Source organism: Mobula birostris, chromosome 5 (genome assembly GCF_030028105.1).
Source record: "Mobula birostris isolate sMobBir1 chromosome 5, sMobBir1.hap1, whole genome shotgun sequence".
NCBI classification, from domain to species: domain Eukaryota; kingdom Metazoa; phylum Chordata; class Chondrichthyes; order Myliobatiformes; family Myliobatidae; genus Mobula; species Mobula birostris.
The window spans coordinates 76449912-76463475 of record NC_092374.1 but is presented as its reverse complement, the minus strand read 5'-3'; the positions used below and the strand labels follow the sequence as shown (position 1 = coordinate 76463475).

General features: G+C 40.6%; 1 protein-coding gene across 2 annotated transcripts in view; it reads left to right on the top strand.

Moving 5' to 3' along the window:
• Window positions 1-13564, top strand: part of cntln (centlein, centrosomal protein) — a 529511-nt gene that overhangs the window by 317087 nt on the left and 198860 nt on the right. For both annotated transcript variants that reach the window (XM_072258219.1, XM_072258220.1), the window contains one exon: window positions 310-533. In XM_072258219.1, the coding sequence (XP_072114320.1) occupies window positions 310-533 (224 nt within the window). The remainder of the gene's footprint in view (window positions 1-309; window positions 534-13564) is intronic.

The window sequence follows — 13564 nt, the reverse complement described above, 5'->3', positions numbered from 1 at the left end:
CATCCAATTAGTTTTTCAGTAATGCTTCATTAAGTACTGTCAGGACAAAGCTCAAATTGAATTGTTTCATTTTATTTAACTAGAATAATTCAGACATTTTTTCAACATGACAACTGATGATAAGTTGATTTAATCTTCATGTTTTTCATGTATTTTTCATGTTTTTCAAGTAATAACATTTTTAACTGTGATTGCATTCTATGTTATGTAATAATTGATGGTCTATTGAGTGGTTTCAGTTAAAAAGTGATATAAAGCTAAAGTTTTATCATAACACCAACAGTGACTTTGTTTTTTTTTAAACTACAGTAAGGAAGCAGAAAGCCAGAACTTTGGTCCAACCAAGACAAAGTCCTTCCATCTTTGCTTTACAACAACGTCTAATATCATTACAACAACAGATTGTTGTTGTGCAGAATGGAAAAAAGGCAGCCTTAAATGCTGTCAATGAACTGAAACAGAACAATCAAAAATTAACATCCCAATTGACTTTTGTGAACCAGAAGCTTCAAGTCAAGAAACAGACTATTCAGGTATGTTTTAAGTACAGCAGCAACAATTTTGTATCATAAGGAAGGGAGGCAACTAATACAAATGCTGATAAGTTTAGTTGTCAATTTTCCATGGATGTTATAAAATAAAAATATCAATATAGGGCATAGCACGGTGGGTACCAAATGATAGGACTATTCCAATCCAGTTAAGGATAACCTAGTCACTTGATTCTCAATCATCTACAAAGTGATGGAAAATGTATAACATCAACAGTGCTGTCCTGTCAAATGGCACACCAGTACACTGCTCACAAGTGGCGAGTTTGACTTTTCCCAGGGACCTTCACTCCAGTCCTCATGATAGCCTTGTTCCAAACAGGAATCAAAGAAACTTCCAGAAGTGACATGAGGTGAGAGTGATTGCTCATCATTTCCTTAATCTTCAGTGTCAGGATCCTGCTATAGCTCCTTGGCAGAACTGAGAGAGTACCTTCACCAGCGGTTTGCAGCAGTGTATGAATGTGGTTAGACACTGACTCCAAGGACCATTAGGGAACAGCAACAAATGCTGGGTTTGCCATCGTTAAAGAAGACTACAAGAGATGGGAGCAGAATTGGGTCATTTGGCCCATCATGGCTGATCCATTTTTCCTCTCAACCCCATTCTCTTGCCTTCTGCCCATAACTTTTCACGCCCTAGTAAAGAACCTGTCAACCTCCACCTTAAAACACCCAATTATTTGGCCTCCACAGCTGCCTGTAGTAACAAATTCCATAGATTCACCACTCTGTGGCTAAAGAAATTCTTCTCATTTCTGTTCTAAAAGGAAACCTCTCCATTCTGAGGCTGCACCTGTTATCCTAGACTCCCCACTATAGGAAACATCTTCTTCATATCGACTGCAACTGCGCCTTTCAAAATTTGATAGTTTTTAATGAGATCCCCATCAATCTTCTAGATTGCAATGGGTACAGGTCCAGAACCATCAAATGCTCCTCATACAATAAGCCTTTCATTCATGGAATCATTCTCATGAACCTCCTCTGAACCCTCTCCAATGTTAACACATCCTGTCTTAGATAAGGGGCCCAAATCTGCTCACAATACTCCGTGAGGCTTCACCAGTGCCTTATAAAGCCTCAGCATTGCATCCTTGTTTTTATGTTCCAGTCCTCTCGAAATGAATGTTAATGTTATATTTGCCTTCCTCACCACTGACTCAACCTTTAAGTTAACCTTTGGGGAATCCTGGACGAGGACTCCCAAGTCCCTTTGCATCTCATGTTTTTGAGCTTTCTGCCTGTTTAGAAAATAGTCTACGTTTTTGTTCCTTCTACCAAAGTACATGACCATACATTTCCTGACATTGTACTCCATCTGCCACTTCTTTGCCCATTCTCCTAATATGTCTAAGTCCTTCTGCAGCCTTCCTGCTTCCTCAACGCTACATACCCCTCCATTTGTCTTTATATTGTCTGCAAAATTGGCTACAATCATCCAAATCATTGACATATAATGTCAACACTGACCCCTGCAGAACACCACTAGTCACTGGCAGCCAACCAGAAAAGACTTGCTTTATTGCCACCCTTTGCCTCCTGCCAATCAGCCAATCCTCTATCCGTGCTAGTATCTTTCCTGTTATACCATGGGCTGTTGTGTTGTGTGGATGGGCTGAATCAATTCAGCAGGGCCTGGGCCCGAGAGCGTGTTGAAGTGGCAAGGCCTGGGTCTGAGAGTGAGAAATGAGCCAATACTTTGTTGATTTAAGTGCCAGGGGGTTTGGGCTGGCGTTTAGCTTGCTGCATGGTGAGGTTTATTCATCTCTGAGCTGAACTGAAGCTTTGACCTGCAATTAATGGCCTCCTGGACTGGTTGCAGCAATGAACTGGCTTTGTGGCTTTGGACTTACTTTCATGAACTTTAGTTCTGAATGTTATTTGCTTACTCTTTATTGTTGGCACAGTTTGTTCCTTTTTTTTTGCATATTGGGTGTTGGGTGGTCTTTTTTTAAATGGGTTCTGTTGGGTTTCTTTCTTTGGTGGCTACCTGTAAGAATACAAATGCCAATATAGTTTATATGCTTTGATCATAAATGTATCTTGAACTTTGAAAAGCCTTCTGAAACACTGAGTACACAACATCCACCGATCCTCCTTCGTCTATCCTCTTGTTATTTCCACAAACAGATTTGTCAGGCAAGGGTTTCCCCTTAAGGAAACCACAGTGACTCTGGCATATTTTATCATGTGCTGCCAAATACCCTGAGACCTCATCCTTAACAATCCACTTCAACATCTTCCCGACCACTGAGGTCAGGCTAAATGACTTATAATTTTCTTTCTTCTGCTTCCCTCCCTTCTTAAAAAGTGGAATGTTGTTTGTAATTTTCCAGTCTTCTGGAACCATGCCAGAACCTAGTGATTCTTGAAAGATCATTACTAATGCCTCCACAATCTCTTCAGCTACCTATTTCAAAACCCTCGGCTGTAGTCCATCTGGTCCAAGTGACTTATCTACCTTCAGATCTTTCAGCTTGGCAAGCACCTTCTCCATAGTAGTAGCAATTGCACGGAACATTGAAATCTCCAACTTCTGGTAATTCCCTCCCCCTCCCTTCCCCCATTCCAGTTTCACTCTGCCCCCTCCTCCAGCTGCTTATCACCTCCCTCATGGTTCCGCCTCCTTCTACTACCCATTGTGCTTCTCCCTATTCCTCTTTCACCTTTCCTGCTTCCCCTCCCCCACCCCTTGATCTTTCCCCTTACTGGTTTTTCACCTGGCACCTACCAGCCTTCTCCTTCTCACCCCCTCCCCCCACCTCCTTTATAGGGCCTCTGCCCCCTCCCTCTTCAGTCCTGATGAAGGGTCTCGGCCCGAAGTGTTGACTGTTTGTTTCCATGGATGCTGCCTGACCTGCTGAGTTCCTCCAGCGTGTTGTGCGTGTTCCTCTCACTCTCCAACTTCCGGCATACTGCTAGTGTCTTCCACAGTAAAGACTGATGCAAAGTACTTATTTAGTTTGTCTGCCATTTCTTTGTCCCCCATTACTACTCCAGTATCATTTTCCAGCAGTCTGATATCTACTTTAGCCTCTTTTTTATCCTTTATATATCTGAAAATAACTTTTGATATTGGCTAGCTTACCTTCATATTTCATCTTTTCCCTTCTTATGGCTTTTTTAGTTGCCTTCTGTTAGTTTTTAAAAGCTTCCAAATCCTCTAACTTACCACTAATTTTTGCTATTTAATTATGCTTTCTGTTGTGCTTTTATGTTGATTTTGATCTTTATGTTAGTCACGATTATGTCACCCTGCCAGCGCTTTTTTGGGATGTATCTATCCTGTGTTTTCTGAATTGCTCCCAGAAACATTAGCTATTGCTGTTCTGCCATCATTCCTGCTAGTGTTCCCTTAAAATCAACTTTGGCTAGCTCCTCTTTCATGCCTCTGTAATTCCCTTTACTCCACTGTAATACTGATACATCTGACTTTACCCCCTCCCTCTCAAAATGTAGAGTGAAGACTATCTTTTTATCATCACTGCATCCTCAGGGTTCCTTTACTTTAAGTTCTCTGATCAATCTGGTTCATTACACTAAACCCAATCTAAAATAGCTTTTGCCCTAGTGGGCTCAACCACAAGCTGCTCTAAAAAGCCATTCTGTAGCCATTCTACAAATGTTCTGTCTTGGTATCCAGCACCAACTTGATTTTCCTAATCTATCTGCATATTGAAATCCCCTAATCTTATCATAGCGTTGCCCTTTTGAGACATGTGTTTTCTATCTTCTGTTGTAATTTTAGCCCAAACCTGGCTACTTTTTGGAGATATGCAGGTAATTCCCATCAGGGTTTTTTTTTAACCCTTGTAGATTCTGAACTTTACCCACAAGAAGTCTATATCTTCTGATCCTATGTCATATCTTTCTAAGGATTTTATTTTATTTTTTACTATCGGAGCCACACCACCCCCTCTGCCTACCTGTCTGTCCTTTCCTTGCAATGTGTATCCTTGGATGTTAATTTCCCAACTGTGATCTTTCAGCAATGACTCAGTGATGCCTACAACATCATTCCTACCAATCTCTAACTACTAAAGGATCATCTGCCTTATTCCGTATACCGTGTGCATTCAAGTATAACACCTTCAGTCCTATATTCGTCATCTTTTTTGACTTTGTCCCCATGTTTCACAGCAACTCATCCCAGTGGCTGCATATTTTGCCCTAACATCTGCCTGTACTTCCTGCCAGTGTCTCTAGGCACTGCATCTATTTGTACACTTACTGCCCCATCCTCACCCCAGTTGCTCCGGTCCCATCTCCCTGCAAAATTAGTTTGAGTAAATAAATATGAGTAATATGAGTAAAAGTGAGATGAGAAAATTTATAGTTAATTAAAGCCATCATTTCACAAACTACAGTGGATTCTGGTTAATTGGTCCATCGGTTAATCGGAGCAGCTGCTTATTAGGGACAACTCTTCAAATAAAAAAACTAATCCAGAAAATAACGGGGATTCCTATCACTTATTTGGGACACAATGCCTCTTAATTAGCTCAGGAGACTTGAGACTTGCCGAACAGTTTCTAATTTGGATCAGTTGTGTGCACTTGTGTGGCCGTTAGACTCAACACTGGCTTAGAGCGAACACTTTTTACATAGCATGAGTTGCGTGTGCTTCTGTTTTAACAAGCAGTGATTTTTGTGACTGATAGTTAGTGAGAAATAAGGATTAAGACAACTTAGAATTGTTTTGCTCACAGCAGTTTCATTCATTTAGGATTAGAGATGACAGAAACAGCGTCTTCAGTAGGACCAATTTTGTCCCTTGCTATCCTTTTGCTCTTAATATATCTCACAATCTCTCTAGTTGGTACTTCCATATATTGATTAAGGAAATTTTCCTGAACACGTTTGACAAGCTTTGTCCCTTCCAAAGCAACACACACAAAATGCTGGAGGAACTTGGCAGGTTAGGCAGCATCTATAGAAATGAACAAACAATTGACATTTCGGGCCAAGGCCCTTCTTCAGGACTGGAAAGGAAGGGGGAAGATGCCAGAATGAAAAGGTTGGGTAGAGGGGTAGGAGGATAGCTAGACGGTGATAGGTGAAGCCAGGTGGGAAGGAAAGGTAAAGAGATGGAGAGGAGAGTGGACCATAGGAGAAAAGGAAGGAAAAGGTCTGGTGATAGGCAGGTGAGAAGAGGTAAGAGTCCAGAATGGGGAATAGAAGAAGAATGGAGTGGAAGAGGAATTTACTGGAAGGAGAAAACAATATTAATGTCATCGGGTTGGAGGCCGCCCAGACAGAAAATTGTGTGTTGCTCCTCCACCCTGAGGGTGGCCTCATCGTGGCAGAAGAGGAGGTGATGGACCAGCATGTTGGAATGGGAATAGGATTTAAAATGTTTAGCCATCAGGAAGGTCTGCTTTTGGTGAATGGAACAGAGGTGCTGGACGATACATTTCCCCAATTTATGACGTGTCTCACCAGTGTAGAGGAGGCCATATCAGGAGCACTGGACACAATAGACGACCCAGCTGATTTACAGCTGTAATGTGTCCTCAGCTGGAAGGACTGTTTGGGGCCCTGGATGGAGGTGAGGGAGAAGGTGAATGGGTAGGTGTAGCACTTCGGCCGCTTGCAGGGATAAGGTTTGGGAGAAGGTGAGTGGGGAAGGATGAACGGACAAGGTAATCACAGAGGGAGAGACCCTTGCAGAAAGTGAAGAGAGGGTGGGGAAGTAAAGATATGTTTCATGGTCGGATCTCTTTGGCAGAAGTTGCTAAGATTGATGTGTTGGATGTGGAGGTTAATGGGGTGGTAGGTAAGGACAAGGAATTATTTCGCTGTTGTGGCGGCAGGTGGGCGTGGACATTGGGAAATGGAGGAGCTGTGGGTGAGGGCAGCAGCAATGGTGGAGGAAGGGAAGCCCCATTCTTTAAAGGAGGACGATATCTCTGATGTTCTGGAAAAAAAAAGCCTCATCCTTTAGAACAGATGGGTGGAGATGAAGGAGCTGAGAAAAGGAGCAGCATTCTTACAGGAGACAAGATGGGAAAAGGCTTGACACACAAATAACCCGTTATTTTTCTTTGCAAGTTTTCTATTTTCAGTTTATATTTTAACAAACTGTATTTTTAACTTTGAAGAAGGATTTATGCTTTCATGAGCTCAAAATATGTAAAAGTACAACTTTTTAAATATAATTTAAGTGTAGTTACAGATGTCTTACAGAAACAATAGATTTTCATGTAGCAAATTTTCAAACAGAAAAGTAGCAATACAATCAGCTAAATCTGATGATGTTTGGAGTTAAATTGCAGCCAGAGCATAATAGATAATTCGGAGTTCTTTGAGATAATGATGCCTGGGATTTTTCATATCTGCCTAAGATGGCCTTCCACTTCACATCTCATCTGAAAGATAGAACCTACAACACTGAAGCAAACACTTAGTACTGCCACTGTAGCTCTCAATGCCACACCTTTAAATGTGCAACATTCCCTCCATAAAGACTCTTCAACATCGTGCTGTTCCATCTATTCTTCCAACAATGTGCCACAGTCTCCGTTTATCAATCTGAGAGATCAAATCTTTCTTAGTACTGCCCTGTTAACCTTGCAGTAATCTTTCAGTACTGTCCTTCCAATAGTGTATTGCGTGTTTTGTACTCACTCAGCACTGCTGCACTGTCACAGTATTACCCTTCTGGAAGTAGTACGTTACTTTAGTACTTGATTTCTGAAGGTGCTTTGCGCTTTCTGTTCTGTACTTGAGTATTAGCTGAGGTGGAACATTTTATGCATTGTCCACATGACAGCAGTTAGTCATTCATAACCTGATACCATATAACTGACAAATATTTTATCAAAATAGTGCAGTTACAATTAATAATATTGAACAAAAAGGATGAAATTATTTCCATCTCAAGACGTGAAATAACGCTGAAGATGAAGGTTCCATTAGATCTTAAGGTCAAAGTTCTAAGAAGTAAAAGGAGAAGCAGGCTGAAATAAAATGTGCAGTTTACATTCATGGTTCACTAATAGTACAGTCTGCCAAAATGTACAACATTGTTTATGAAAAGTGACCCCAGGGCAGCCAACCTTTTACGTGAAAGTAGATGAGAAATATTTACTGTACATTGCCAGTGTTTAATGAAATCTCAAGGAATGCAGTGTGAGCCAGTGTTGTCCTTATCCAGAAACAAGTCTAAGCAACCCAGTTTAATGCTCATTTCATTCTTTAGTAAGAGTAATGTATAAGTTTTAAATAAAATGAATTTTGCTTGTCACAGTGATCTGTGAATGGAAATGTTTTCTAGCTTCTCTTTTTATGATGTCCATACAGATTATACTGTACTTTCTTGTGGTGACACACAACTGCATTGCACTTTAAAAAAAAAGTTTATATGTGAAAAGTGAATTCCCCAAACTGTGTTTTTCTTGTGTATTTATAAAGCATTAGTATTGTTGAGCCGAGATTTTTTAGATTATGAGGACATGCCATTAGTAATGCACGCCATTAAAAATTATACAATGTTCCTCCAGAATGATATCACAGAAACACAAGACAAACCAAGACTGAAAAACTGACAAAAACCACATAACTATAACATATAGTTACAACATGCAAAGCAATACTGTAATTTGATAAAGAACAGACCATGGGCAAGTCTCAAAGTCTCTCAAAAGTCCCATTATCTCATGCAGACGGTAGAAGGAAGAAAAACTCTCCCTGCCATGAGCTCCCAGCACCGCAAACTTGCTGATGCAGCACCCTGGAAGCACCCGACCACAGCCGATTTGTGTGTCCGTCTGAAAACTTCGAGCCTCCGACCAGCTCTCTGACACCGAGCACCGAGCACCATCTCTGCTGAGCGCTTCGACCCCGGCCCCGGCAATAGGCAAAGCTGAGGATTTGGGGCCTTCCCCTCTGGAGATTCTCGATTGCACAGTAGCAGCGGCAGTGAAGTGGGCATTTCAGAAATTTCTCGAGATGTTCCTCCGTGCTTCTCATGTCTGTCTCCATCAAATCAGGATTGTTCACGGCTCCTACTTACAAATACGATATCATTTTGGCGCGACCGCGCGTGCTGTGTCGCGCCACCATCTTCTCCCCCCTCCTGAGTTTATCTTTGAAGTAGCTGCTATAACCAGCTTCCTTGGGTTATTGTGCTGGCATTCGAGATATTTCCATTTATTTCCTTGCTATTAGGTTGTATAACACGACTTGCAAATAGAGGAAAAAAATCTAACTTGAATATATAATTATTCCTTGCATAATCTAATTAAGGGGTTAAAATTATATATTCAACTTGAGTTTCCAATACAAAATACACACTAAAAATAAATGAGTCCACAAGAGTTACGTTGAGTAGGTATGTACCAATGCACAATGTGTAAATTTACTTGATTTCGATGTTGAAGTGTTCAGAATAGATGTTCCTTTCTTTTGAATCTGATGTAAAAATATATAGGTTATGTTTATTTTCAGCTCTGGAGCAACCAACATATAGCTGATCTTGGGGAAAGCATTGAGACCAACAACTATTAGGGATTTTACTTTCTCTTTGTTATAGCTCACAGCAACTCTAAGCTTAACATTGAAATGATAATTGAATTGAGAAAGGTAGATCAGATGGAAACATTAGGATCTAAAGGATGAAGATAGTTTCTTCACCACCATTGTCAGTCATTATTGTCACCTCAATCACATGTAGTATTAATGTTTAAACTAATAATCTTGTGCCATTCCATGGTACTGGTGGATCCAAATTCCTGTGTAGCCTGATCGGAGCTCCTTAGTTCACGATTGTATGATGTCATACCAGGTGGTGACAGACAATTTAAAAATTGAGTAGCAAAATGCAAAGCTTTATCAAAGTTTATCACACTGTGAATAGATTTATATTGTACTGTTCTCTGCGAAGATTTAAAAGAAGTCGTTCACTGAAGGACATCAGTTTTTGGTGCTAAAGTTGCTTTCTCAGTCAACTATTGATAATTTAGATGGTGTTTCATGATATTTGGGAAAACAGTTTACATAAGATGAGTAATTACAATGCTTGAAGCTATTATTAAGAAAGTTGTTATTTGGAGTATTGTTTGCATGTTTGCTCACCTAACTACAGGAAAAATACAAATAAGGTTGTAAGAGTACAGAGAAAATTGCAAGGATGTTGTCGGGTCTGGAGGACCTGAGTTATAAGGAAAGATTGAGTAGGTTGGGACTTTATTCCTTGGAATAGATAGGGTAAATGCAAGCAGGTTTTTTCCACTAGGCTTGGTTGGGACTATAACTAGAGGTCATGAGTTAAGGGTGAAAAGTGAAAAGTTTAAAGAAAACCTTAGGGGAAACTTCACTCATAAAGTGGTGAGAGTGTGATACAAGTTACCAGCGCAATGGTGCACGAGGGCTTGATTTCAACATTTAAGGTATGTTTGGATAGATACATGGATGGTAGGGATATGGAGGGCTTTGGTCTCATTGCAGGTTGATGGGAGCAGGCAGTTAAAAAGGTTCAGCATGGATTAGATGGGCCAAAGAGCCTGTTTCTGAGCTGTACTTTTCTATGACACTAAGAAATAGTGAGATATCAGGGTAGAAATGCTTCCGTCAGACAGATGCAGCATGGATTCATAAAAGGTAGGTCCTGTCTGACAAACTTGAGTTCTTTGAGGATATAGTGAATGCTGTAGATAGAGGGGGACAGGTAGGTGTTGTACGCTTGGTATTCCAGAAGGTGTTCAATGAAATGCCACATAAAAGACTTCTCCATAAGATAAGAATGTATGAAGTTAGGCATAATGTACTAGCATGGATAGAGGATTGGTTAACCAGCAAAAGGCAGCCACTTCTTCAGTTTTTAGTTCTTCAAAAAATTCAATTTTGTGATATTTCATCTTGCACAAAACAATATCGACTCCTCCAAATCAATCTCTAACTCTCCATGAACTTAAATTTTGTCCCATGGAATCTTCTCCAACGGCTTCCTTGCTACACTGGCTTTTTCCTACTTTTTTTTGAACAAGGAAAAACATTAGTTCTCTGAGTTTTCTGGTAGAAGACCTTTAACAAAGACAAAAAATCTCCACTAGAGCCCTCACAATCTTTTCCTTTTTTCCCTTTGCACTCTAGGATAGATACTGTTTGGCCCAGTAAAATAATCCACCCTAATGTGCCAATATCTCTAATAGTTTCTCCTTCCTGATGCAGACATAAAGTTATGAGGTGCAGAAATCACAGATGCTCATGTTTTGGCCTTGACTGACATAGTTGCATGCAATTTAATGAGGATTCTACTACGTCCATTCCCTATAACCTCACCTCGGGGGTGGTTTTGGAAGAGTCTGAGATGTTTTCTAATATCTCAGAGTACTATGCGAGGTGTCATTCCTGCCAATTAAAGAGTTAGATCATTTTTACTGTTCCAGTATACTATATATCCAGTACACTATATATAGTCAGGTCAGGATAATGCATTTCCTTCCTTCAGGATAACCGTTGTACTAGATATGCAATTAAATACTAAAGCTTCCAGATTAATTTGATCAATGGATTTCAAGTTTGCAAACTGTCACAGTAGTGTGCAAGTTCTCTTCACACAGTCTCTCATAGACCCTATAACTGATACCTCACACTGCCAGGAAATTGGGTTTGATCCTTAGTCGGTGTTATCTGTAAGGGGGTTGAGTTTGCTCCCCATGATAGTGAGATGTTAGTCCAGTGTCCTCCCACAGTCTAAAGATGCAGGGCCTAGCCAGTCAGTTGGCTACTCTACATTGCCCCAGTGTGAAAGAAATGATATTGATTGGAAACTGTAGAATCCTTGAGGGTAGAGCTAAGAATTGAATTGAATTGACTTTGTTACTTACATCCTTCATACACATGAGGAGTAAAAATCTTTATGTTACATCTCCATCTAAATGTGCAATTTATAGTAATTTGTAATAAATAGTATGTACAACAGGACTGTCAATATAACAGAAATATAATTCTATCAGCATGAATTAATCAGTCTGGTGGCCGTGTGGAAGAAGCTGTCCTGGAGTCTGTTGGTCCTGGCTTTTATGCTGTGGTACCATTTCCTGTATGGTAGCAGCTAGAGCAGTTTGTGGTTGGGGTGACTTGGGTCCCCAATGATCCTTTGGGCCCTTTTTATACACCTGTCTTTGTAAATGTCCTGAATAGTGGGAAGTTCACATCTACAGATGCGCTGGCTTGTCCGCACCACTCTCTGCGAGTCCTGCGAATGAGGGAAGTACAGTTCCCATACCAGGCAATGATGCAGCCAGTCAGGATGCTCATAACTGTGCCCCTGTAGAAAATGCAAGAGTGAAAAGACCCTGATGGGAGTTATATCTTGGCCTCCGAACAGTAGCAAAGATGTGGGTTACAATTACAACAGGGAAAAGAAAAGGCATGTTAAAGGGCAATGATATGATAGTCATGGAAGATTTTAATATGCATAAGGTTGCTACTGGATCCCAAGAGGGGGGATTTGTAGAACGCCTGCAAGAAGGTTTTTTAGAACAAGTCATCCACTGGGAGCCAGCTAATCTGGATTGGGTGTTGTGCAATGAACCGGAATTGATTAGGGAGCTTATGGTAAAGGGAACCCTTAGGTGTCAGTGGTCATAATATGATAGAATTCACCCTGCAATTTGAGAGGGAGATGCTAAAGTCAGATGTATCAGTATTACAGTGGAGTAAAGGGAATTACAGAGGCATGAGACAGGAGCTGGCCAAAGTGGATTGGAAGGAGACACTAGCAGGGATGGCAGTAGAGCTGCAATTTGAAAGGTGCAGGATAGATACATCCCAAAGAAGAGGAAGTATTCTGAAGACAGGATGCCGCCATAATGGCTGACAAGGGAAGTTAAAGCAAACATAAAAGGCAAAGAGATGACATATAATACAGCAAAAATTAGTGGGAAATTAGAGGATTGGGGACCTTCTTAAAAACTCACAGAAAGCAACTTTAAAAAAGTCATAAAGAGGGAAAATATGGAATACGAAGGTAAGATGGCCGATAGTATTAAAGAGGATACCAAAAGTTTCTTTAGATATATCAAGAGTAAAAGAGAGGCAAGAGTAGACATCGGACTGCTGGAAAATAGTTCTGGAGAATAGTAATGGGGACAAGAAAATGGGGGACGAACTGAATAAGTACTTTGCATCAGTCTTCAATGTGGAAGATACTAGCAATATGCTGAAAATTTGTGAGTGTCAAGGGGCAGAATTGAATGAAGTTGCTTGGTAACCTGAAAAGTCTGAAGGTAGATAAGTCAACTGGACCAGATTGTTTATACCTAGGGTTCTGAAAGAGATAGCTGAAGAGATTGTTGAGGCATTGGTAATAATCTTTCAAGAATCACTAGATTCTGGAATGGTTCCAGAAGAATGAAAAATTGCAAATGTCCCTTCACTCTTCAAAAAGGGAGGGAGGCAGAAGAAAAGAACTTAGAGGTCGGTTAGTCTGACCTCAGTGGTTGGGAAGATGTTGGAGTTGATAGTTAATGATGTGGTTTCAGGGTACTTGGAGAGATATGATGAAATAGGCCTGAGTTAGTATGGTTTCCTTAAGGGAAAATCTTGCCTGACGTATCTGTTGGAATTCTTTGAATAAATAACAAGCAATATAGAAAAAGGAGAAGTGGAAAATGTTGAGTACTTGGATTTTCAGAAGGTGTTTGACAAGGTGATGCACATGAGGCAGCTTGACAAAATAAGAGCTTATTGTATTACAAAAAAGATACTAGCATGGATAAAGCATTGGCTGATTGACAGGAGGCAAAGAGTGGGAATAAGAAGAGCCTTTTCTGGTTGGCTGCCAGTGACTCGTGTTTCACAGGGGTCTATGCTGGGACCATATCTTTTTACATTATAAGTCAATAATTTGGATGACAGAATTGGTGGGTTTGTGGTCAAGTTTGCTGATGATACAAAGGTAGGTGGAGGGCAGGTAGTTTTGAGGAAGCAAGGATGCTGCAGAAGGACTTAGATTAGGAGAGCAGGCAAAGAAGTAGCAGATGGAATGTAGTGTTGGGAAGTGT